Source organism: Vombatus ursinus, unplaced genomic scaffold (genome assembly GCF_900497805.2).
Source record: "Vombatus ursinus unplaced genomic scaffold, bare-nosed wombat genome assembly UNPS02014768.1, whole genome shotgun sequence".
NCBI classification, from domain to species: Eukaryota; Metazoa; Chordata; class Mammalia; order Diprotodontia; family Vombatidae; genus Vombatus; species Vombatus ursinus.
Window position 1 is genome coordinate 26,686,310 of NW_020954546.1, and position 26,146 is coordinate 26,712,455.

General features: G+C 47.2%; 1 protein-coding gene across 2 annotated transcripts in view; it reads right to left on the reverse strand.

The window, feature by feature from the left end:
- Nucleotides 1-2,109: 2,109 nt before the first annotated feature.
- The window catches only part of SLC13A2 (solute carrier family 13 member 2), a 36,772-nt gene continuing 12,735 nt past the window's right edge, over nt 2,110-26,146 (reverse strand). The window contains exons 1-12 of one of the 2 annotated variants that reach the window (XM_027862234.1): nt 25,074-25,149; nt 23,191-23,319; nt 20,712-20,848; nt 19,159-19,382; nt 17,516-17,687; nt 15,525-15,647; nt 11,474-11,692; nt 9,063-9,151; nt 8,544-8,665; nt 6,064-6,225; nt 5,076-5,213; nt 2,110-2,753 (exon numbers count right to left, since the gene is read on the reverse strand). In XM_027862234.1, coding sequence (XP_027718035.1) covers nt 2,580-2,753; nt 5,076-5,213; nt 6,064-6,225; nt 8,544-8,665; nt 9,063-9,151; nt 11,474-11,692; nt 15,525-15,647; nt 17,516-17,687; nt 19,159-19,382; nt 20,712-20,848; nt 23,191-23,319; nt 25,074-25,109 — 1,725 coding nt within the window. In that variant the 5' untranslated portion in view covers nt 25,110-25,149 and the 3' untranslated portion in view covers nt 2,110-2,579. Of the gene's footprint in view, nt 2,754-5,075; nt 5,214-6,063; nt 6,226-8,543; nt 8,666-9,062; nt 9,152-11,473; nt 11,693-15,524; nt 15,648-17,515; nt 17,688-19,158; nt 19,383-20,711; nt 20,849-23,190; nt 23,320-25,073; nt 25,150-26,146 lie in introns of those variants that run through there. The other variant, XM_027862233.1, reaches the window with a different exon arrangement.

Consider the following 26,146-nt stretch of genomic DNA (forward strand, 5'->3'; position numbering starts at 1 on the left):
CATGCTAAGGCGTGGGAGTCTGGTGCAAAGGATTTCTCAGGTTGCTGCAGGGATCTGGGGTCTCACCTGCTTTCCTGTTGATCCCTGTTCCCCTTCCTCACCCTATCACAACTAGAGAGCATCAGGATGGACAATCGGGATGGGATGCTTTTGGAGGCTCCTTAAAAGGGAGGAGTGCGCTTAAAAATGATGTTGGCCAGCGAAATACAGCAAGTGACCAATATGGTAGACGTAAGAATGGACCTCCGGTTGGTGAGAGAAGTAACAGACAGTAAGAGTAACAGATGGTAAGAGGGAAGGAATCTGGGGGCCGGCAGGGGGTAAGGGATTAGGTGGAACAGCTGCCTGGCCTCGGGTCTGTTCTGAGACATTTTTATAGGCTCGGGGATCTAGGGATGGAAGTGACTTCAGAGGGCAATCCTCTAATTTTATACAGGAGGAAACTGAGGCTTGGGGAGGTGAAGTAACATCTCAAGGTCACAAAGATGGGATTTAAAGTCTAGAGACAGTGCTCTTTCCCTTGCGATGCTTCAAATCTGGACTATAGCAACCCAGATTCAAATCTCTCTATACCTTGGTTTCCTCATCTGTAAAAATGGGGAGGGTGTGGGTAGATCAGATAGACTCTAAGGTTTTTTTCTGGTTCTAAAATCCCTGAGTCTAGGCCGAGCCTCAGTTTCCTCTTCTGTAAAATGGGCATAATTCAGAGCACAGGCTACTTTAGGGAAGTCCTTGGCAAACCTCAAAGGGTCTGACATGTTTTCTCTAACTTCTCTCCTTCCTTCTCCTGTTCTGGCGCAGGGAAGCAGGAAAGGGGCTGCCTCGCAAACCATCATGCCCCTTCCTTTGGGTGGCACTACCTCCCCTCCCTGCCCAGGACCGGTTTTACCAGCCTGAGAAAGGGTCCGGATGACGGCGCTCGCTGGAGCTGGCAGGGATGGCGGGTTTTATGTAAATGGTGAGGGAGTGCTCTGGGAAGGGGTAGGCTGGTTTTCCCAAAGACAGGCAGGGACCGGCAGCTCCCAATTAGCCCGGCTGTGGTGATGTCAGCCCTGCTTTTCTTGGGTGGCTGCGCCTACTCTAGTTGGCCCTGGCAACAGTGCCAGGCCTTACCTTCTCTCTGTGCTATGGGTGCCAGGGGGAGAGGCTGGCATGGGGGCAGAGGGAGGGGCTGCACACCCCCACAGTTTTGGGCCAACTGGTGTCCAAGGGCTCAGACCTGCTGCTCTGATCTCCTGCACCCCCAACAGGTCAAGTTTGCTAAGGGCAAGCGAGTCCTCCCCACCTCCCCTGGCTTCCCTTGGGTCATCTTTCCCTGGGGCAGCTGCCTGGGAGGGTGGGTGACTTGTGGTGAGGCTGAACTGATTTCCTGAATCTTGGTGCAGTGGGAAAAGTGCTAAATTTGGAGTTAGAGGCCCTGGGTTTGAATCCCACTTTGACCATTTACTAGCTGTGTGATGCTGGGCAAGCTATTTCTCTCTGAGCCTCAGTTTCCTCATCCGTAAAATGAGGAGTTGGGCTAGGTGACTTCTAAGGACCCTTTCAGCCCCAAAGCCTATAATCCTACGACTGAGAACAAGCCCAGTAGAGCCAGCACCTTCCCCTCCACTCTTTCTCTCCTCCAGCTCTTATCTCTCCCCTCTAGCCCCAAGTTCTGGGATAGATTTTTAGATCTAAAAGGACCTTTAGAAGTCATCAAGTCCAATCTCTTCAGATTAAAAAGTGAGGTCAAAGAAATTAAGGTTCCTCAAGGGCCCGTCTGTGAGTAAACTGACACACAGAGAAGTTGTGATTTGCCCAAATTGCCCCAGGGATTAAATGGTGAAGGCAAGATACGAACCTGGGTCCTCTGACTTGTGAGGCAGAACTCTTCCCAGTGACCTCTGCTGGTCCCCTAGAGAAGGCTCCAGACTAGATCAAGGGCTCTCTAACCTCAGGACAAGGCATTCTCTTCCCCTACCCCCACCCCTACGACTGCCCAGGCCCTCCCAACTCTGGGGCCAACCTGCAGGCTGACTTGCTCAGAGAGAGATGCTGGGGGTAGTCCTTTAAATGAGTGCAGAGTCTGCAATATGGAAAAGTCTTTAATGAGGCAAATCCTCTGTCCCTTCTCTCCCACCCTACCCCCAGACTCTTTAAGAGAGGAACTGTGCAGCCAGGTGCTGGAATTGCTAAGCTCTTTGCAGAGGGGCTGAAACTCGAGTCACTCGGGTCCTGGGGACTTCCAACCTGACCCTCCCCAGAGTCTCAATAAATATAATCAAAAGGGGCCGCAGCCATGTCTTTTGAGAAACCAAAGGAAGCATTGGCACCAAACACCCTCATTCAGCTATCACACAGACAGACATAAACACACATACAGGTGTGCCGTGCAACCACACCACGTCGTGTGAGCACACGTGCCCTCTGACATACATACATGTTATATAACATGAACATACGTGCCCATACACACCAATGCTGGGACTACCTCTTCACCATACCCAGCTCTGCCCAGACACTGAGGTTGAAAGGCCCGGGAATGTGGGTTCAATGAGCATCACTGGCTTCTCTCTGAGCAGACTCCCTCCCCGGGGAGGCTAAGGATCGATGAAGCTTGTGTTGAACTGGTTATAGACGTTGCAAGAGGTGGTGATGTTGGACTGGGCCCAGTCGGGGAAATGGTCCAGTTGAAAGATGGGGTAGCCCCACGTATTGACGGCCAGTGTGATTGTCAGCACGCCAATGATATTGAGAAGGAATCCTGCTCTGGCCTGGGGGACAGGAGAGAGATGGCAGGGCTCAGTGAGTGGCTCAGTGGGATTCCCATTCCCGTTAGAATTATGTTAGAATGTAAGGTCCCTGAGGGCAGGGAGTGTCTTTGCTTTTCTTGGCATCCCTAGGGCTTAGCTTCCTAACTTGTTGACTGATTGATTGAATGGAGGGGGGGAGGTGGGATCAGAGAATCACAGATTTAGAATTGGAAAGTACCTTACAACTGCAGTAGATAGAGCCTTGGGGCAGCTAGATGGCACAGTGGATAGAGTGCCAGGCTTGGAGTCAGGAAGACTCATCTTTCTCAGACACTTACTAGCTGTGTGACCTTGGGCAAGTCACTTCACCCTGTTTGCCTCAGTTTCCTCATCTGTAAAATGAGCTGGAGAAGGAAATGGCAAACTACTCCAATATCTCTGCCGAGAAAACCCCAAAATGGGGTCACAAAGAGTTGGATAAGACTGAAAAACAACAGATAGAGCCCTGGGCTGGGAGTCAGGAAGACCTGAATTCAAGTTCAACCCCAGTCACTCACTAGCTTATTAATTAGCAAGTTGCTTGATGTCTGTCTGCCTTCCTTTCTTCAACTGTAAAATGGGAATAAAAATGAGACCTCCCTAATAGGGTTGTTGTGAAGATCAAATGAAATAATATTTATTCAGTACTTAGCACAGTGCCTGACGCACAGAAGGCACTTAACAAATGCTTGTTTCCTTCCTTCCTGAGAGGCCACTCCCTAAGCCATTTTACAGATGCAGAAACTGAGGTACAGAGATATTAAATGATTTGTCCTGGGTTTGGAAACCAATAGGTGCCTGAGGCAGGATTGGAATTCAGGACCTCATCACTTCAAGTCTAGGGGAGGAATGCAAACGCAGCTGGGCCACAGAGGAGGCAGTTGCTGCTGTCCCCCCACAGGAAAGGGGGCAGATTCTTCCCTGAATAACACCTGGACACGTGCCTCTGTGCGAGAAGTTGCTTAGGATCCGTTCCATTGGCTCGGGAAGAGACAAGCCTCTGCTTCCCTCAGGGAGGTCCTGTGGGAAAACTGTTCCAGGGTAACCCCACAACTAAATAGCTAACAACTAACCTTTGCCCAACACTTTTACGCTTTCCAAAGTGTGCTATCTCACTTGAGCCTCACAACAACCCAGTGGGGTGAAATAAGTGCTATTATTACGCCCAATTTACAGGTGAGGAAACAGACGCTAAGATAAGTTAAATGACTTGCTCAGGGTCACACACAGCCACTAAGTATCTGAGGCAGGCCTCTAACTTCTTGACTCCAAATCCAGTGCTCTGTTCACTACACCAGCGAGGAAGTCTAAGAACCGGTGTCTGCCTGCCTGGTAAGATCATTCAGTCTTTCCTCAGTCTTCTCTTCCTTGGGATAAGTAACCCTAATGATTTGACTTTTTCATTGGGGATGGTAGTCTATATCCCAGTCTACATCTCTATGTTTCCCCTGAACCCTTTCCAAGTACCCCAGATGCCTCTCAAAGTCAAGATAGTCAAGATGTATCCAGAGGCAGGGATTTTTAATCATGGTCTGGAGAGAAACAAAAATACTGCCCTGCCTGGGAATGGGCTCAGGGTAGAAGTCAGGTACTTTGTAGAATCCTTTCCTATAGGATCCCATCCCACCTCATCCTATCCTTTCTCATCTCTTCTCATACCATCTCACAAAGACTTATTTTACAGATGAAGAAACTAAGCCTGAGGGAGGTGAAATACGTTGACCACCAAGGTCACCCAGAGAGAGTAGGTGTCAGAGGTGGGATTTGAACCCACAGCCAGTTCAGCACTCTTTGGACTGTTCTGTGCTGTACTTTTTGGAGAGGGGAGGAAAGTGGACTCCCTTCCTCTCCCCTACTGAGGTATTCTTTGCCCCCCTCCCCTTCCCTTTCATCTTAATCTGGGCCCTGAGAATGGGATCTTTTCATGTCTTTTATCAATCAGTTGACAAAGGCTTATTAAGTGTATGGACCAGGCACCCTGTTAAAAACTGGGAGACAAAGAAAGGCAAAAACAGTGCCCCCTCCAAGTAGTTTGCATTCTAATGGGGGAGATAATGTGTACATGAATCGATATAGACAAAAAGTAGGTGGAAGGGGGGAAGGGAAAAGCATCATATAGAACATTTGAGCCGAGTCGGGTATCCAGCTTGTGGTCTACTACGACCTTCTGTTTCCACCTCTTTCCTCCACTATTAGCTCTAGCCTGGAGGAAGAGAGAGAATGGAAGTGTGTGTGTGTGTGTGTGTGTGTGTGTGTGTAGGAGGGGGCAGCTTCTCCCACCCTGGTTTCTCCTTCCCTACTCACCATGTCACACACTTTGAGCTGCCCAAAGGAGAAGACGATGGCATTAGGTGGAGTGGCCACAGGAAGCATGAAGGCCAGAGAGGATGACATGGTACAGGGAAGCATAACATAGAGTGGGTTGAGGCAGATGGCCTGGGCCTAGCAGGGAAGACAAAGGGAAGGAGAGGTCAGAACAACCAGGGAATGGGAGGGAAGAAACAAAAACATCCTAGCCTTGGCCTCACAAAGGTGAGGTGGGGAGGGGGCAGGGAGGGGAAAGAGGTCTGTCCGTACCACCTGCTCCCATCCCATGATTTCACAGGTGAGAGAGGAGACTTGATGGGGAGTCCTCGAAAGTGCCAGAGCAAGGTGGAGGTGGGACCAGCTTGGGTCCTGTGTCCTCTGCCCATGTGGGCAGAGCCCCTTGGGTCAGGGCTGAAGCTCTCAGGAGGGCTCTGGGGCTTGTTCTCCACTTAAGAGGGGCCCTTCACCTCTCTGGGCCTTAGATCTCAAGAGGATGACTACACTGACCTGCCCTTCAGGTGTGGAGAGGGGAGGGGCCCATAAAACTGATCTCAAAGGGACCACAGGGATTCCATCAAAGGGCTGTGGGAACGCTCCCTGAAAGGGCTGGGGCCCAGGGACGCCCCTGGTGAGAAATCTCACCTGGTCATTTTGGGGGTGACCAAGACTCATATTGGGAGGGGTTGGGAGAGGGGGATGACAGAACAACCCACTAGATTCTCATCTGGTGACGTCAGACAGGACAGGGTAAGGGGTGGAGGTGAGTCAGGGGCCAAAGAGGCAGGCATCCAGAGGTCATCGGGGCCTGGCGGCTCGAGGAGGCTAGGAATTCTCCACTTTTTTCCATAAACTGAGTATGTGGCAGGGTCCTGCCCCTCAGTGTAGACACTCAGAGATCCAGACAGGCCTGGGGTGAGGGACGTGAGGGAAGAGGGGCTTCTAAAAGCCAGGCTAGGAAGAGGTATGGGGGCGAAGAGGGTCTTACCATGGAAGCCAGGATGGGCAGAAAGAGGGTGGTGGTGGCCACATTGCTGGTGCATTCGGTGAAGACAGCCACAAGGAGACAAAGGATGAAGACGATGGCTGGAGAAGGGATGCTTTGAAGAGGAGTCAGCTTGTTTCCCAGCCACTCGGACAGGCCTGATACCTATGGGGAGAAAGGAATGGGAAGAGACACGGTGCTGACCCAAGGAGCTAGGAGAATGTGGTCCCCTCATTCAGGAGCCCTGGGGTGGGCCAAGATGCTGTGTGCCCTTGACAAAATTGCTTTGTCTCTCTGAGCTTTGGCATGACAAAGCCTTATTCTCCTTCCCTGTTGGTTTTTTTTCCCCCCAAGAAAAGTAGGCAATGGGAATCTTGCTTGAATTTTGGCAGGTCAGGAAGTCAGGCCCACTGGCTTGAGTGAGAAGAGAGAACAGGCTGGGATTCCAGGCCCCTCCTTCCTCCCTGACCCTTCCTTGACCTAGGAGCAATTGGGACAGAGGAAGACCAAAATATTATTGGAGGTAGGATCCCAGACTGAATATTTCTGGAAAGACTTCTTAGGACAATGGAAAACATTTTAATGCAGAAACAAAATGGCAGTGGTAAGGGGGGAAGAGATGGGAAAAAGATAATCTTTTCAAAGGGGGATCATCTGGTTGTGTTTGCCTTGCTCCCCTTGCCATCATCCTTGTGTTAGTAGCGACTCCTGCCCTCCCCCCAGCTCCCCTTTGACTTTGGGTACGTGGAGCACTGGAGGCTGAGCTTTGGGGGAAGGAGAATGAGCGCTGTATGAGCTGGTCTCTTAAGCAGGAAGGGAAAGGACCCCATCCTGCAGGGAGACCTTCTCTATCCATCCTTGTCATCTTCCCTCAGCCCCCCCGCCCCTAGAAACTGTTCTAGCTGTCTCCCTGCCCCTGCAACTCAGAGAGAAAAGAATTACTGGGACCATTGAAAGTTGGGTCCATGCCTCGAAATGCCACCCTTCTGCCATCAAACACACAGGCTCCCCCACTGTGCAATGAGGAGGGTGGTGGGGACTGGCTGCTGTCTAAGGTCCTCGGAGCACAGCGTTCCTAGCCGTGGGCTCTCTGAGGAAGTCCCCTTTGTCCTGGTCCGTGGTGGGACAGACAAGGAGCTCTGGGCTTAGGGGGAGGCTGAATCAGGGAGCCTCCTTTCCTCCCAGCTGGCTCAGGTGGTCCCTTGAGGGGCTGCAGGGGACCGTGGGATCAGATCCCAGGGCCATGAAGGACTGGTGCAAGCTGAGTGTGATTTTGTCGCCCCCTCGTGTCCGTAGCAGGCAATGTGGCCGCTCCAGCTTAACAAAGAAAGCAATCCTATGAGCTGGGTCAGCATTGGGTGGGATGGGGGGAAGGGTATAATTTCAACATTATTGGATTAAGCTGAGCAAGAGGTCCCTGAACCTGACCTTCTGATTCCAGAGAACAAGTTCATGCTTTCTTTTTCTGGAGGCAGCTGGGTGGCGCAGTGGATGGAGTGCAGCATGTGGGGTCGGTCAGGAAGAACTGAGTTCAAATTCTGCCTCAGACACTTACTATCTAGGTGACCCTGGGTAAGTCTTTTTGTGTGCCTCAGTTTCCTCATATGCTGAATGGGGATAATAATAGCACCTACTTCATAGGGTTGTTGTGAGGACCAAATGAGATACCAAGTATAAAAATGCTTTTTCAAACCTTAAAGGGCTATGTTAATGCTTCTTGTTGTTCAGTTGTGTTTGACTCTTTGTGACCCTGTTTGGGGTTTTCTTGGCAGAGACACTGGAGTGGTTTGCCATTTCCCTCTCCAGCTCATTTGACAGAGGAGAAAACTGAGGCAAACAGGAATAAGTGACTTGACCAGGGTCACACAGCTAGTAAATGTCTAGGGCTGGATTTGAACTCAAGTTTAGGCCCCGTGCTCTATCCGTTGGGACATCTAACCACCCCAAAAGGGCTTTTATGAAGAGCGGGTGAGGAAGGAGTGTATTAGAGTGTATAAGGTCATTTTTGCTGTTGTTTCATCGCATTCAACTCGTCATGACCCGTTTCGGGGTTTTCTTAGCAGAGATATCAGTGTGATTTTGCCATTTCCTTCTCCAGCTCATTTTACAGATGAGGAAACTGAGGCAAGCAGGTTAAGTGATTTGTCCAGTTGTGCCCCACACAGCTAGTAAGTATCTGAGAGTACCAGATTTGAACCCAGAAAGGGGAGTCTTTCTGAATCTGGGGGCCCAGCTCCGCTGCGCCACCTAGCCGCCTTAATATAAACTACACTAATGAAATCACAAGTGTGGACATCATGTACACACACACGTATAATCCTTACACATATAATACACATGCACATGTAACATGTATATGACATACACGACACATAACATTGTAGGCTATAATCAAATTACTTTTCCTCGTCCCCCCAAAACTTCTAACTTCTGAACAGAAGTTCGTTAGGGAGCTGATGGGGGCGGGGGTGGGGGGTGCCTACCTCACTGCCCCTGGCCAGGGCGAAGCCTCCGCCCAGCAGGAAGACAATATTCCAGGGCATTTTCTTATTCACGGTATTCCAGTTGAGGAGGGCGGCTGGGGCCTTCAACTTCCCCTGGGTACCTGGTCCCCAAGGAGAGGAGTTGGATCATTGAAAAAGCCCCCAGATGACATGTTCCCTTCTCCCCCAGTCCTGTTTTATTCTCTCTGCCTAGAGATTGGGAAGGGCACCAGAGCTTCATTCCTTCCATTGTAATGGAGTAGGAAAAGGACCACTGAGCTGGGACCTAGAAGACTCGGTTCTAGTGCCCACCCACCTACAAGTAACTGTATGTGCCCATCACTTTGCTGGGCCTTTGTTTACGTCTTCTGTAAAATGAGGACCTTACCTACCTAAAGGTGGGAGGGAGACCCAGTGCAGATCAGATGACTTGGAGGTCCCTTCCTTCTGATTTCTGCCCCACTTCTCCTTCCCCACCATCCCCTTTTCTTCCTCCCTCCTCCACCACCAAATGCTTACCCTGCTGCTGGGAGAAGCCAGGGAACTCGGAAGGTATGATAAATAAGATCATGCTGAGGAAGAAGGCCACGGTGCCGTCTGAGAGCATACTACAAAGGGCAGTGGGTAAGCAATGAGTGCAAAGGCTTGGGGAAGGAGGGCAGTTAGGAGGGCCTATGGAGAAGGGTGTCAGTGCAGTTGGGCTCTGGCCTCTCCCCCTTAATCTCTCTATCCAACCCATCCTTCTGAGGCTCACATAAAGTCTCACACACATACATAATGTGCCTTCCTCTGCTCCAAATTCCTCTAGTTTACTGTGCATAGTAATCATGCACCTCCTTATCTCCACAGCTAGACTGTGAACTCGATGAAGGCAGGCACCACACCCGGTACCTGGGCAATCTTTGTATTGCCTAGGAGGCCAGCGTAATAGACTGTAATGTAATGTATTAAAGGTTAGACCTCGAGCCAAAAGGTTTGAGTTTGAACTCAACATTTACCAGCTGTATGATCACAGGCAAGTTGTTTAACCTCTTTCTGAGCCTCAGTTTCCTCATCTGTAAAAGGAGGCTAACAATGTTTGCCTTATCTATATTGGGAAGGCACTGAGAGGCCAAGTGCTTTGTAAAATTCAAATAGCTTTAGACATGTGAGATCCCGACTCTCCATCAGGATGAGTGGCTGGTTAACTGATTGACTCAGTCAACTGATTGATTCAGTCCAAGCCTTGCCTCCTCCAGGTAGCCTTCCCAGTTTGAGGCCCACCACAAGGTCTCCTCTTTTACTCAGGCCTTCTCAGAAGCTGGGACTTTAGCTGGCAGGATATTCATTCTCACCTTTTGATCTGCTGTTCTGCACCTGTGGCTTTCTGTGAGCCCATTGGGCTCCCTGATGCTGGACCTGTCTCCTCCTGTATTATCCTTCCCTGGCATGCTGTAGCAGTTGATAGCCACCCCTTGGTATCTGACTGTCAGTCAACAAACATTTATTAAGCATCTATTACGTGCAGATGGAGTGGTAAGTACTGAGCATACGAAGCATGGCAAAAATATAGTGCCTGCCCTCAAGATCCTCAGTCTAATGGAACATGCAAACAAGTATATACATACAAGGTACATATAGTTATATATATAATATATGTATATGTGTATGTGTATGTGTATATATGCATGTATGAGTATATACACACATCCATATGCATACGCATACATACATGAAGGCATTAGCAGTGGGGTGGTGGGGGTGGTAGAGGGGACATTGAGAAAGGCCTGCTGCAGATGGTGGGATCTGATTGGGCCCAAGAATTTGCCTGAACTGAACCAGAGGGAATTTAAAAGTATTTCCCCTTCTTCAACTGGCCACCTCAACAGCCTGTCCCCCAGTCCCTTTCCAGGGTTATCTTCCATTCCTCTTCTTCACATACTGTATCTTCCAACCAAACTGACCTCCTTGCTTTCCCCAGAACTGGGTGTTTCATCTCCTACTTCTGTTTTTGTAGAGGCTGCCCCTGAACCTGGGACCCACTCCTTTCTCATCTCCTTCTCTAGGAATTCCTTGTTTCTTTAAAGGTACAACCAAGGTATCTTGACTGATGTCCCTAAATTGTTACTCTTGTAGCCAACAAGATAAAAGGCTGTAAGAATTTTAAAAGCACTATATAAATGTTGGTTATTATTATAATTATGAGAGTGCTCTTCCCTTCTCAAATTACCTTGTATTTATTCATGTGTTGTACCCTCCCAGTGAAATGTAAGCTCCTGGAGGGCTGTCTTGGCTTTGTATTCATGGTGCCTGGCACACAGTAGGCTTTTCATAAATGTTTATTAAATCAAAACAAATTGAACCTCTCTGCCCCCACCTCCTAACCCATCCCTCCTCCAGCCCCTCATCCCTGACACTCTACCCCCAACTCCATCTCTTCCCTCCTATCCTATAAGACTTTTTTGGGTTGGAGATTCATCTAGGGAAGCCCATGGACCCCTCTTTATATTTTAGAGTACATTAAATACAAAGGAAACCAATTATATTGAAATACAGTTATCAAAATCTTAAGAAAAAACCCAAGTATTAAGCATTAATATTGAAGTATTAAAAGCCAAGTATTGAGAAAACGACCAAGTTCACGGATCCCAGATTAAGAGCCCCAGCCCTAGACAGTGTACGAAGTCCTCTTCAGCTCTGTCTCTGGGATCTCCTCATCGGGTTCTCTGTCTCTGAAGCCTTCCTTGATTTCCATGACCATCACTTCTGGGCAGTCCCTCCCCATGTCTAGCATCCCTCCTTCCTTCCCTGTGGCAGGAGGATGCCCATTGGGCTGCAGCTTGGCGGAATGTGCCTGCTCACTCTTGGGACTGGTCCTGTCATCTTCCTCAAGGCCCTCCGTCATCCCCTTCCCTCACCCCCAAGCACGAGGCCTCCTGCCCACGTCTCACCTTTCTCCCTTGTGGTTAGGAAAGGCCACATTGCCCCAACCAGGGAAGAAGCCCGGCTCTCGGGTGAACCACAGCACCACCAGGAGAAAGAACAGGAAGGTGACGGCTTTCTCAGCAAAGCTCATGGGGCCCAGCTTCTTATGTTCCGCCTGGATGACTTGGTAGGCCGCTCGCTCCTGTTCAAGAGTCTTATCTCCGCAGCTGAAATTCTTCCGGAAGCTACAGGCAAAGGGACATATTCATCCTCATGTATCCTCAATCAGAACTGCTCCAAGAGCAAGGCTGGGATTATCTCGTTAATGTTCCCATTTCATAGACCAAAGCCAAAGCGGGGAAATGACTCCCCCAAGGTCACACAGCAAGCCATTGGCTTGTCTCCTGATGTTTTCTCCTTCTTAAAGGGAGCCAACAGTTTGTTTGTGTCCTGGATGTCCTGGGCAGACAATCCGGTGAAGCCTATGGTTCCCTTCTCAGAATCATGTTTTTAAATGAATGAAATTGAATGCATAAGATCTACAAAGGCAGCCAATTATACTGTTTATCAAATTACGTACTTTTACTAGGATCACACTACAAATACACAAGATTACAAAGGAAACCATTAATATCGTTACCAACATTTATTTTTAAAAAAAGTTCATGAACCCAGGTCAGAAACTATTATTGTCTAGGAGAAAGGTCATAGGGTTCAAAGGTGGATAGTTCTATAACATCTACAACAACTGCTTTGTTATACTGAGGCTAGAACTGAGGCCCACATCACACCGCTAGCAAAGAGCACAGTCAGGATTTGAATTCAAGACCTCTCACTTCAAATTGAATACTCTTATCATTAAGATCACAATGTAAAGTGAGCCTGTCCCTAAGAGTAGAAGGCAGGCCTTGGGGAGGTTACAAGGGGAAGAGAAAGAAGGAAGGCCTTTTGATGAATGGACTCATCTTTGGAGACTTTCAAAGTCTCCCTCCCTCTTTCTTCCTTCTTCCCTTTTTTCCTTCCTTCTTCCCTTCCTCCTTCTCTTCCTTCCTTCTTTCTTTCCTTCTTCCTTCCTCTTTTCTTTCGTTCTTCCCTTCCTCCCTTCCTTCTTTCTTTCGTTCTTCCCTTCCCTCCTTTCCTTCTTTCTTTCCTTCCTTCCCTTCCTTCCTTCCTTCTTCCTTCCCTTCCTTTTTTCCTTTCCTTCTCTTCCTTTCTTCCTTCCCTTCCTTCCTTCTTTCAGATTATTCCTTCTATTCCCTTCTCAAGTTCATAAAATCTTGGAACTATAGTTAGAACTGAAGGAAATTGCAGATTATTATCCACCAACCAATTCAGGGGCCGCTAGGTGGCGCCATAGTGCACAGCATGTGGGGCCTGGAGTCAAATATGGCTTCAGACACTTACTAGCTGTGTGACCCTGGGCAAGTCACTTCACCCTGGGTGCCTCAGTTTCTTCATCTGTAAAATGAGCTGGAGAAGGAAATGGCAAACCGCTCCAAATGGGGTCACAAAGAGTCAGAAATGACTGAACAGTAACAACCACCTCTTTCATTTTACAGGGGCTGGACTCTGAAGGGAGGGAGCCAAGAGCCTGGTTTCAAACACTGCTTCTTCTGGCTCCGAATGCAGGGCTATTTTTATTATTTATGGTATCTTAATTATAGTAACATTTATCATAAGATGGGAAGAGCTACTATACTCAGAATGTAGAATGGCCAGCCCAGTGTGGGCATCCTAAAATCAACTTGGGGATTTTTAGGGATGGAAGATGCTGTTTTTGTTTGAGGTCACGAGACAGCTGGGCCTTCCAGCTCTGAGAGGATTGCTATGGGCCAAGCTAGGGCAGGGGAACCACAGCTACAAAAATAAATTTAGAAGTTATAATTCATCCATTCTGGGCTTGGCTTATTTTCTTCTAAAATGATATTTAATACAAGAATACATAATGCAATAATTACATGTTATCATTTATTTTGTGGTGCATAGTTATTATATGTTTATCCAAACTTATGGTTTTATATCATATATTTATATAAAATTATTGCTTTATGTTATACATTTATATAAATTATTTTATATTATATATTTATTGCATATCACACAAATTATTATTTTACACTGCATATTATATATTTATAGAAGACTATTATTTTATATTGCATATTTGTTATATATTTATGTAAAATAAATTGTTTTATTTTTAATTTTCTTCTATTCATCTTACCCTAGGGTATTATAAGTAGTTAGATGATACAATGGATACAGGACTACATATGGAATTCAAATCCAGCCTCAGACACTTGCTAGCTGTGTGATTCTTAGCAAGTCACTTGACCTCTGTTTGTCTCAGTTTCCTCATATATAAAATCATGATAATAAGGTTTGTTGTGAGGGTAAAATTAGATAATCTTTGTGAAGTGCTTTGCAAACCTCAAAGTGCCAAATGAATGCTGCTTGTTATTATTATTACTATTTCTTTTTTAAAAATAAGTTTTTGTGGATATCTTTTGTTTTCACATCGCCTAAATATCTCTCTGCATTCCTCTACTTCCCCTTTCTGAGACCCATCCCATACAATAAAAAATTAGTTGCTGTTTCTTTAATAGGACCCTATTTAGATTTAGAGATGGGAATGACCTTAAAGGTCATCTAGTTCAACCCATTCTACAGAAGAGGGAACCTAGGCAGAGAGTAGTTAAGTGGCTTGCCTCATATCACACAGGTAACAGTGATAAAGACAGGATTTGAACCCAGATCCTCTGACGCCAAGGCCAGTGTTCTTTCCGCTGTATGACACTGACTTTGTATGTTCCTAGTTGCTTTTAAAAATAAGAGACGGAAGAGGTCCTTTTGTCTGTAGCACATAGGGGGCAGAGGGAAATAGATGCTGGAATGCTCAGGAACTGACTGCCCAGAAATAGGGGCAGTCCTGGTGAGGTGGGGCAGGCTTATTGAGTCCGTGGTACTGAGGAAGGCTGAGGCTGGTGGATCCCTTGAGTTTAGGGGGTTCTGACCACACTCAGCCTGGCACTAATATGGGGAGCCCTGGGGGAGGGGTGGTTTGGTCCAGAGCAGAAGCAGAGGAGGTCAGCGCTTCCCTGCTGACCAGCACTAGGGTTCAGGCTCCTGAGTGGCCTGGGTAAGATAGGAAGACTCAGTCTCAAAGAAATGGGGAGGATAGGCAGCGGAAAAGGGGTGGGTAATTATAACAGAGTATAGCAAGTTCTTGGATCCAGCTCACTAAATCTGTTTGTTCTAGGCGTTCGATGAGCTGGGGAGTTAAGTAAGAACACCTTGGGGGTCAAAGACAATGGTCTCCTGGATGGCTCCAAGAAAGGGCACCTATCCTAGGCCAGAGGCCCAGCCACAGCTTTCAATCCTGATTGTAATTTGGCTTGGGAAAGGTGTGGGAGGTGGAAGCTTTTCCCAGGCCTCATTTGTGCCCTTTGTAGAAAGGCAGCGAAAGTGGAAATTTGGAACTCAGGGACCTGATTTTGAAGTTCAGCTTAGCCATTTAGTACTACCAAGTAATTTTATTTAACCCATCCTGGGTCTCAGTGTTCTCACCTATAAAATGGGAGAGAGAGGGACTGGATTGAATGATCTCTATGGCCCCTTCCAGGCTCTAAATCCTGTGATTCTGTGTCGGTTCAGAGCCCAGGCTTGACTATCAATCACACTGGGATCTGAAGTCCTGGCTTTGACTGCAAAAATGATCTGTTTAGTTGTGGGCAAGCTATAAATCGCCTCTCTGGCCTTCAGTCTCCTCACCGGTAAAATGGGGAGAATGAGATTATAGGTTCTGGATAACAGGTTTATATCTATTTGAGTAATCCAAAGGTGCTATATACAAATGTCAGGGATGGTTCCTGCTGTCTCCCCTGGTAGCGTAAGCTCCTTAAATAAAGGCAAGGAGAGTTTCATTGTGGTCTTTGTATCCTTAGCATCAACCACAATGCCTGCCATGAATAAATGCTCATTGATTGATTGATTGATCGCTGACATGATGGTCAGTTTCCTGAGGGTCAGAACCTTTGATGGTATCTCTAGAGGCTTTGGACTGGTCCCCAAACTTACTTAAATCCCAAGAACAGGAGCTGGAGCCATATCCAGGATAGCAGCAGTAGAATGATCATGGTGGGAAAGGCAAAACCGAACCAGGAAGCAAAGTTCACCACGCTGGGGTTGTCTGGGAAGATCCTGTAGGGTTGGAGGAGTGACAGTCATTATTTCAATTAGAAATCAGATTACTTCATGTGGTATGGGTTCCTTTTAATTAATTAGCCTTGTTTGATTAGTTGTTTTTAATGTATGCAATATATTGTACGTAAAATATAATGTATAAAATAATATCTTCCCCTGTATTCGGGATCCAAGCTTAACTGAGGAGGTCTGGTCCCACTCTGTTTGGCAATCGTTCCGCATTGCTTAATCCACAGAGGTCATTCAAGGTCTTGTTTCCCTTGCCCACTTCTGGTAGCTTGACCAGCTGAGCCTAACTTGAGAAAACCCAGGGGTCACAGATTCTACCTTTTACAAACTAAGAGGGCATAATCTTCCAGTCTGCTCCTGCCAACCAATGGACAGGGAGGATTATCTTGGTCTGGGCTCTGTACACCATTTTCAGCAATGAAGACTTCGCCTGGTGTGGTCAGTCAAAGGACAGAGGAGCCCCGAATTTGGGGGTTGTGTGTGTTTGTGTATGTGTGTTCGCGTGAGCAGATAAAACCCACCTCTGCCTATCCCCGATGTTTATTTCATCACATCCCCTCCATTTAGTTAAAATAAAATGAGCAAACATTAAGTGCTTGCTTGTCCATGCAAGGATAGAGCTGGATTCTGGAGACAGCAAAGAAAAAAAAATAAAAAGAAACCAACCCTGCCCTCAAGGAGCTTACATTCCACTGGGGACACACAATATGAATACAGCTAGTATAGTAGGAAGAAAACTGAGGAGGAAGAGAACACTGCTTATTAGTTGATTGGAGGATTGGGCATCCGAGCTGAGATTTTAAAGGAAGATAAAAAGATTCAGAGAAATTTCACTAAGAAGGTAGTGCCTTCCAGGGATAGGGGTCATTGTGTACAAATGCATGGAGAGAAGAGATGAAGTAAGGAATTTGGGGAAATCTCATTGGTTCTTTGTCCTTTTAACCTCTGCTATTTGATGTTCCAGGTTCTAGAGTTTCTTTCGTCTCTGCTACTCATTGCTCTATCTCCCAAGGTCTCTTTTCATTCTTGACTGTAGAGGGCATGAAGGGTGAGGAAGGAAGACTAGACAGGGAATGTGGCAGGGGCTAGGGAACGTCAACTATCGGACCTAGGAGGCACCTTAGAACACAGAACATAAGAGGTCATAGGATCATAGAACTAAAATCAGAAGGAACCTCAGACACCATCTTGTTAAGACCACAGCAAAGTTTTGGCAGCCTGGGGGGAGAATGTGGGCTCCTTTTCAGAATATGATTTTTTTTAAATAATTGGAAGAAATGTAAAATTCTAGTTTGATGTTAGTGAAGATAAAGATGGAATGTTTTTTTCTTATTTTCTTTCTTGAAACCTATCTACAGACCCTGGTTTATGGGCTCCGTGTTAAAAATCTAATCCAACTCCCTCATTTTCCAGGGTTGGAAAAGATCTTAGAATGTAGAATACTGAGTATTAGACAGAGGACACCAATAAACAGAGACGGGAGGGAGCATCAAAAGTGGAAAGGACCTTAGCCCAAAGAACGCTGAGAATTGGAGCTGGGAAGGACATTGGGAGATAGAGCCATGACCATCAGAGATGAGAGACACACTTGGACTTGGAACATCAAATATCAGAGGTGGAAAGGACCTTAGAACAAACAACATGAGAGTGTAAGAGCTGGACAAACCCTTAGAATGTAGAACATTGAATATCAGAGCTGAGAAGGACCCAAGAATACAGAACACTGTGTATCATAGAACTGGGAGGATTGGCCATAGAACATAGCCTTGCCCTTAACGTAAGTGTTGTTGGCCCCACGAGGACATCTTGGGACAAGAGTGCCCCGGAGGGGTTGGCGCCTGAGGCCCCATACTCACGAGTTGACTTGTCCCTGTAACACGAGATTGGGGGTGGTGCCTGTCAGTGTGGCTATGCCCCCAATGCTGGCAGCATAGCAGACACCGAGGCTCATGCCCTGGGAGATTTTGAGGTGCTCTCTCTCCTTCTGATGGTAATCCAGTGGCACTGATGGTGGGACGGGGCTGCTATCTGTGGGGTGGAGGAGAAGGAAGGGGGTCAGCGTGGCCGAGGTAAGAGAAAAGAGACCTAGGAGTTGAGAGTTGACTTGGCAAGGGGCACATTTTTCTAAGCCTCAGTTTCTTCTGTTGTAAAGTAATGAGGTTAGTAAGTGGAGATACTTGCCAAGATCTTCCAGTTTGTAATAGAAGGGATGGGCCCTATTGGCCTTTTCGAGGGGGTTTGAGGTTTGTTTAGAGATCCCTAGCTGCCTCTTAAGTGAGGGAATTAAGGGGATTAGGACAGCAAGTGGTTAATTGTGGGAAGTGAGTGAGACTCAATTCTGGAGCTAACTCAGTTCCCTTTCTATTCAATTACGGCTTTAGTCCAACTTCCGTCCTGTGACAAAACTTTATTCAATTGGGAGAAAACTCGTTGTATTGTTTCAACCTAGTCCTGCTATCTGGGGAACTGGACCACCTCTACCCACCGCTTACAGACCCTTAACCTGGGTTATGTTGACCAGAAACCTGGGCAGGTCCAAAGATTGGCACAAGGAATTTTCTCACTGTTGTACATCTTAGGTCACCCAGACATCTCATCTGAAGACTGGCCCTGGCCTGATCAGTCAGTTATGGTTTCCACGTTCCTTTGATTGTTTATAGACACTTGGGGGGAGTGGGACACCTCTTTTTCTGAATTCAGAGAATTGTTATCTTTCCCCCTCTCAATTTGGAAAGTCCCTAATCTTTCCTACAATTAGAAATCAGATTGCCTAATGTACTAATTCCTTTTAATTCATCTTATTTAATTAATTGTTTTTAATGTATACAATATATTGTATGTAAAATATAATGTACAAAATAACATCTCCCCCTGTATTTGGGGTCCAGGCCTAAGCTGAGGAGGTCTGATCCCACTCTGTCTGGCAACTGGCATGCATTACTTAATAAATCAATGTGCTCTGGAGACCCGAACCTTTGTTTCCTCAGTCATTTCATCTTTCACCTGCTACGTAAGGATGGGCCCATTAGCCTGGTGGAGGGTGTTGCCCAATGGACCCTGTGGAAGGAGGTGGATTTCTCTTCCTTGCCTGCCCTTAAAGCCAAGCTCAGGTCTCCCAGCTCGGGAGGGCTCTACTTTGGTTCCATATCATAGAATACTTTGGAAGGACTTGATAGAATGACCTTAGGGTCATAGATTTAGAGTGGATGGACTTTAGAGAACTAGAGTCCAACCCTTACCTTACAGAGGTCCAAGGTCCCAGAGCTTGTCAGTGCCAGACTGGGTCTACACGGCGGGTCTCCTACCGCCCCTCCCCAGCCTCCTCACAACTCCTTTTTCGGGGGCTACACTGGCTGTTCTTCTCTTGGACCATCTTGGGAAGTCTTCCTCTGGCTTCTAGGGATTGTACCATATGTCCCTGTGCCCTCCTTCCCTCCCAGAGCTGAGGCCTCTACAAAGAATCAAAGGCTTTCAGGAAGGGGCCAAGAGCTTTTCTCACCCTTCTCACACAGCTTCTGTGGTTCTTTCTCAGTAATAGGGTAATTAGGCTCCTGGAGCTCAAAGGAGATGTTGACGCTGCCCGCCTCCCTGTCCTTCTGCTCTGGGGCTCTGTGCAGCTGCTCCAGGACGGCATGGGCGATGGGCACCATCATGGCTGTGGTGGCCGTGTTGCTGATCCACATGGAGAGGAACGCCGTGACGATCATGAAGCCCAGGAACAAGCTAGGGAGAGGCATGGTATTAGATCGCCTGGGCCCCTCCCCTCCTTTGGAAAACAGAAACGCAGGGGCAAGCTCAGCCCAGCCCTAGATATAGGGAATCCGGGCTAGCTGGCATTCACCCTATAGTTCTCACCATTGCTCATTCCTCGTGGGTGTAAGTTATGTGTGGGAGTGCACACAGCCAGGCCACAAACCCACCCCCAAGCAGACCCCATCTCCTTCACATACCACAAAGACCCAACAAAGGAAGGAGATGTAATGGGATACCGTGGCACCATCTCACTGTCTGATCTCACACTGAATCACTCATCCCCCACAAGCGCTGACATTCCTTCCACGCTCTGGAACTCACTACTCCCAAGATGGCTTGCAATTCCCTCTGCCATATACAGCAGTACTCCCTGCCTGCCTGACACCCCTAGACCTAGTGCTCCTGCAGAATTATAAAAAAAAAAAAGCTAGCATTTATATATGTGAATATGCACACATGTATGTATATACATATATATATATATACACACACACACACACCCCTACATATATAATCTCTAGGAAGGAAAGGGAGGAAATGAGGCTAGAACCATTTCAATTCAATAAGCATTAAATGCCTATTGTGTCAAGAAAGCTAGGTGATGCAGTGGGTGGAGCATTGGGCTTGGCATCAGGAAGACTCCCCTCCATAAATTCAAATCTGGCCTCAGACATTTATTAGCTGTGTGACCCTGTGCAAATCACTAAACCTGTTTGCCTCAGTTTCCTCATCTGTAAAATGAACTGGAGAAGGAAATGGCAAACTGCTCTAGTATCTCTGCCAAGAAAATTCCAAAATGGGGTCATGAAGAGTCAGACACAACTGAACAATAAAATAAATTTCTCTCCTTTCCAGTAAGAAGTGAGGAGTGCATCTTCCTGGGTAAGCACCGACACTTTAGTATCTCTGTCTCCGTCTTTCTGTCTGTGCCTTCTTCCAGGCATCTCAAACTCCTGGCAGATGAGGGGGGTGGAGCATGGGCATCATAGAATCATAGACCTAGAACTAGAAGGGTCATTAGAGCCCACAGAATTCCACCTCCCCATTTTACAGATGAAGAGACTGAGGCACAGAGAGTTTAAGCGATTTGCCCAGGGACAAACAGCCAGTCAGTACTAGAGGGGGTATTTAAACCTAGGTCTTCCTGACTTCAAATCAAGCACCCTATCCATAGTAACCCCATGGAGACCAGGGGATGATCCCGAGTCCTGCGTCCACCCACCCCACCTCAGTTCCTGCTATGTTAACCCGCCCAGATTCTGCTGCTCCTCCTGGGTTGTGGCATCCTTCTGGACTCACAGTGCTGGCTTCACGCCAATGAAGAGGAGGACCCGGAGAGCGATGCGTTTATGCAGGTTCCAGTGTTCAACAGCTATTGCCATCAGGAGGCCCCCGATGAAGAGGATGTTGGTGTCATTCAAGTACTCCACGCTAACCTGGCGCCAAGACCCCCGGGGAGAGAGGAGAGTGAGAGGCAAAGTGGGCTGTTATCCCCTGCCCCATTCTTAGTGAGGGTTTCTTAGCCTGGAGCTCATGAATTTGTATTTTAACATGTCAACAGCAGTACTTCAATCTAACTGGTTTCCTTTGTAATCCTCTGTATTTTATTCTGTGTCTGAGAAGGGCTCTATAGAGCCCTGGCTTCGCCAGTTTGCTGCCGAAAGGGTCCAGGGCACACAAAGGGTAAAGACTCTTTCTACCCCCCACCCCCAACTATCAGGATAACTGTAGGCTTGGGGGTCCCAGCAGCCTTACAGCTTCAAACATGTCTGATTCTCAATTTTGTGGATTATCTGAAGTGAAATACCAGGCTGGATTCCCCTTGCCCCAGGAATGATTCTGTGTACTCATTGGATGCAGATATTTAAATATTAAATTTAAATCTTATAAGAGACACAATGAGGAAATGAATAAGCAAATGTCATAATGCATCCCAAAGCCAATGTGAATAATTTTCTGATTAATTATTGCTTTAGATCTGTGCCCTCCTTTCTTCCCAAAGAGAGGAGAGATTTGAGAGTTAGCTTCATATATCAAGTCAATTTGGGCCAGTCCTTGACATGCACAAATAACCTGGGTGGGTTTAGGCAAGTTACTTCCCACAGGGATTGTTATGTACTCATTGGTGACCCCAGGTTCTATTTGAGTCTGATACCACTGACATCACTGGTCTAGTGACATCTAAGGCCTCCTCTAGTCTTTAATCAGTGATCCTATGAGCCAAAGACCAGCTTCATTCATCACATTTCTGTCAAATTGCAAAGAGTTCTGCCCAGACTCCATGAAATGGGATGATCTGAACCAATGACCCTGTGTCACATCCTCCCACCCAAAAAGCCTCTGATTCTTGAGGAGTCTTGATGTTTTTCATCTGCTGAATAGAGCTTCTGGGAGCAAAATCAATAACCATGATACTTTCCCTTCTGAAACAGTAAACATGGAATTCTGTGCATATCAAAGTCACTTTCTCCTTTGTAGCTTTAGTATTTCTTGCTCCTTGTCCCCCATCCCATCCCGTTATCCCCCAGACATTTCCTGCCCTAACCGCTCTCTCCCCTCATCCCCTATTTGTATGTATAGGTTCTGTCAGCAAGTTTCAAGCCCCATTGAGTTCCATGGCCAAATAAACTTGAGAAAATGTCAAGAATCAGGAAACATCTAACTATTTGGGGTTAGAGTACAAAATGTCTAGAGGGAATTTTTTTTCAGAGCCTCTATGGGCATTTGAAGTTGTACAAACTCAGCCTTGAAAACTCAATTATGAAAAGCAATAGAAATGCCTTCCAGGGTCAAATCCTTCACAGACTTTCCTCTAGCCTAGGGATGGGGAGGGAGAAAGACACTGAGGGATGGTTTGGGAAAGGAGAGAGTGACAGTTTTTCCTGGATGTCATCATAATCCAAGTAGGTCTTGAGGCTAATAACAACTGCTACTTATGTAGCACCTTAGGGTTGATAATGTTCCCATTTCATGGATGAATCTCAAGAGGTTAGGCGACTTGCCAGTAGTCACCCAGGTAGTAAGTAACTGAGTAACTGGAACACAGAGCTCTCTTATGCCAAGTGCTGTCCACACCATTTCAGCCACAGGGAGGCATCTCAGTTACCTGGGTTCTCCTCTCCCATTTCCAAAAGATAAAGGCTGGCTACTGGCCCAATCCTTTATCTGCAAGGTTGTAACAGAAAGCCCTGGGCTTCTTGGCATCGAGTCATTGATCTTAAAGCTAAGAGGGACTCCCAGAGGACATCTCTGGCCCCTGTTTTTAGGCAAAGAAATTGTCATTATGTCCATTTTACAGATGAGGCTGCCTAGGCCCAGAGAAGTTAAATGACTTTCCCAAGATCATACAGCAATTAAATGGCAGGTGGTGATGGTGTATGTATGTGGTAGGGAGTTGGGTGGAGGGATTAGAATACTTTCTCCTCTCTCCAAATACAATATCCTTTGTACTGGATACAAATGTACAATTTCAGTACTATGCCAGTGTGAGTCCTGAGTCATCAAGCTGAGTGATCTTGGGCAAGTCCTTTTGGCTCTGTGAACCTCAGTTTGGTCATTTGAAAAATGGGAATAACAACAACTTTTCAGGAACAAAGAAGTCCATATCCCAAGTATTTTTAAAAAAGTATTGACCATTCTTAAGGGCTTATGATTACTTCTTATCCAATAGTGTTATCCACCCAACCCCCTTCTCAGACTCCCACTCTCCCCCAAACCCCTCTTGGGAGGTGTGAGTTTGGATTGGTAGGGAGAGGTGGGAGTGAGGAGAGAGACTCACCTCTGATGCATCCATGATGGCCATCATGGGGAAAAGAATGAGGGGGAAAAAGGCAGTGACTGCCAGTGGCAGGGCCTCCATGCACCACAAGAGTGCCATGAGGATGATAACGTAGGCACATTTGGATTCCTAGGGGCAGGAGTAGAGAGAGGGTTCAGGGGACAGAAAGACACTTTTGCTGTCCTGTGCCCCCTCCCAACCAAAAAATTCCCCTAAAGAACCATCTATCCCTGCCCTTCCTTCTATAGGATGACCCCCCCCCGGAGCCCATGGCATGGCTTTCCTCTAGTCTTCATGCTTAGAAATATGGGAAGAGGATAGATTCTTGCTGCTTAAAACTGGTGACAAGATCTTTTGAATAGAGTAGAGATTTAGAGGAAAGAACCAACTTTGAGGGTTTGGAGAGTTGAGGAAAAGGGGAAAGATTGAGTTCTGGTGAGCAGATGAAAACAAAAAATAGGATCTCCCAGCGTGGATGGGGAATCCATCCATTCACCCACCCATTTACCCACCTACCCACCCACCTACCCATCCATCCACCCACAGTCATTTATGAGGCATCCACATGCCAGCCACTAGAGACACAAAAACATAAATAATAGTTGTTGTCCTCAGGGAGTTTCTATTCCAACTTTTCCCCAGGGAGCACAGTTCTGAGGTCTGAGTCAGAGGCCGGGATGGGGCATGGTGAGGGTTGGGAGATTGGACTCCTAAAATCCTTACAATATCAGACCTATAGGCCAAACTCTCCATTATCCTAAGAGGGAACCCACCCACTCCATTGTTACATCCTAATAGAGGAAGATGTCCCTTTTCCAGCTGAAGCTTCCAGGCCTGAATGTGTTATTCAGTGGTGATTGATAAATATTCATAAATTTGGTTTGACTTCTCAGTTAAGAAGGATCCTGGGCAGGGGGGATGGGAACAAGGCTGAAGGGTGGAGAAAGCAAGGGTCATATTGTGAGGAGGGGCAGCAAATGGAAGGGAAAGAGATACAGGGACAGGGACATCCTGAGGGCAGAAGGCAGGGGCAGGGAGCACCCTGGGGGGAGAAGATAAGAACTGGGGCTGGGTGAGGTGGGGGCTAGAGATTGGGGAAGGTCAGCACTACTGAGGGTTTGGGCGGGGGAAGCAGAATATAGTATCAAGAAACTGGAGAAATCTAAGGCTGCATACCATCTAAGGTCATTTGGGAGGGATAACCGGAAAGTATTAGCAAAAATATTGGGCAACTAGGTGGAGCAGTGAATAGAGCACCAGCCCTGAAGTCAGGACCCAAGTTCAAATCCAGCCTTAGATGCGTACTAGCGGTGTGACTCTGGGCAAGTCACTTAACCCAGTTTGCCTTAGTTCCTTATCTCCGAAGTTTTGTCCTTAGGACACTACTTACAGTCAGAGTCCAGGAGCGTCTGACGTGGTGGGAAGGAAGGGGAGGAGTGAGTTCAGTTAGTAGGTGAACAAGCTGGGTAAGAAACCTGAAAGATGGGGGGGGGGCTGAGTTGGGGGGAGGAATAATTCCTCAGCAGATGGGACTGCTTGTCCAGTTTGGTCAATGTTTCTGTGGTGGTGGGTAGTTGGGGTGGGGAAAAGAAACATCTTGAATGCTTCAGAGCTTCTAATCCTGTGAGACAGTTGCTGCCCAATAGGGACTCAGTCCTCTCCCTGCCAGGCCCTGTTTTGGCAGAAGAAAAGTGCAGTTTGTCTCCCCGTCAAACCACCTGACCCTCCTGCTGGACAATAGAGCTGGGGTGGGGTTGGGGAATGGAGGGCAAAGTGGGGCACTCATTCTCCTCAATCCAAGACAGGGCCAGCTGAGCCAGGCCATGTGGGCAGACTTGGTCCCCCCAGCATCCCCTCCCTAGCCTGGGAAGAGGCCCACTCACCAGTTTCCTCCTCCTCCTCATCCCCACTGTGCCCATGGTCCTCTGGGGAAGACCTCAGGCTGCCTTGATCCCAGCCCCATTCTCTACTCCCCCCCCACTCTTGTCTTGTCTTCTGTCCCCAGGGTGGGGGTATTCTGCTGATTCCATGGTTCCTCTCCCTCTAATTGCCTTTGCAATGATTGAACAGCCCAGTTACTCATCGGCCCAGCCCTATCCGCTCTCCTGGCCAAGTGCAGGCAGAGTCGCTGGGGCCCCAGTGGACTCTGTGACCGGACCTTCCCCTCACCCTGCTCTGCTTATCCTGAGGAAGTCTTGTCAAGGTCTCAGCTTCCAGTGGGGAGAAGGGGGAGAGGAGAAGAGGCAGAGTCGGAAGCAGGGTGGGGGGGGGTGGGGACGGGACTGGAGGCTCTCATCTCCCTTCAAGGAGAAAAATTACTTTGCTCCTGTGAACCTCAGTTTGCTCATCAGTAAAATGGGAGTTCTCCCTAAATTTTTACCCTTCTTCCTACCCCCAAGATAACACACCTGGGAGATGAGGCTTCAGCATGAAAGGGGTCTTATGGTCCCTTTTCTGTACAGTCTTCCCCATTCCAATGAAAGCTCCTTGAGGACAGGAACAGTCTAACCTGCTTGTAGTATCTCCAGCTTATTAAATTTTTTATCTGTTGATCTATCTACGCATTTCTCCATCATCTAGGTGGATAGTATCTATTGATAGTAAATAGATATCTATAGATAGTAGAAGGATATCTACATCATCTATTTCTTTCTTTTTATGAGGCAATTGGATTAAATGACTTGTGTTATATGTTATATGTCTGAGGCAGGATTTGAACTCAGGTCCTCTTGACTCCAGGGCAGGTGCTCTATCCATTGAGCCACCTAACTGCCCCTTATATCATTTATTTCTATTCATCCACTCATTTATCCTTCTATCTTTCTATCTGTTCATATCTATCTCCCCATCCATATTGATTTATCCAACCATCCCTATCTTTATTTTCTTATCTACTCTATTTTCCTTTTTATTCATGTACTTATCATCTATTTCCCTATCTATCCACCCACCCATC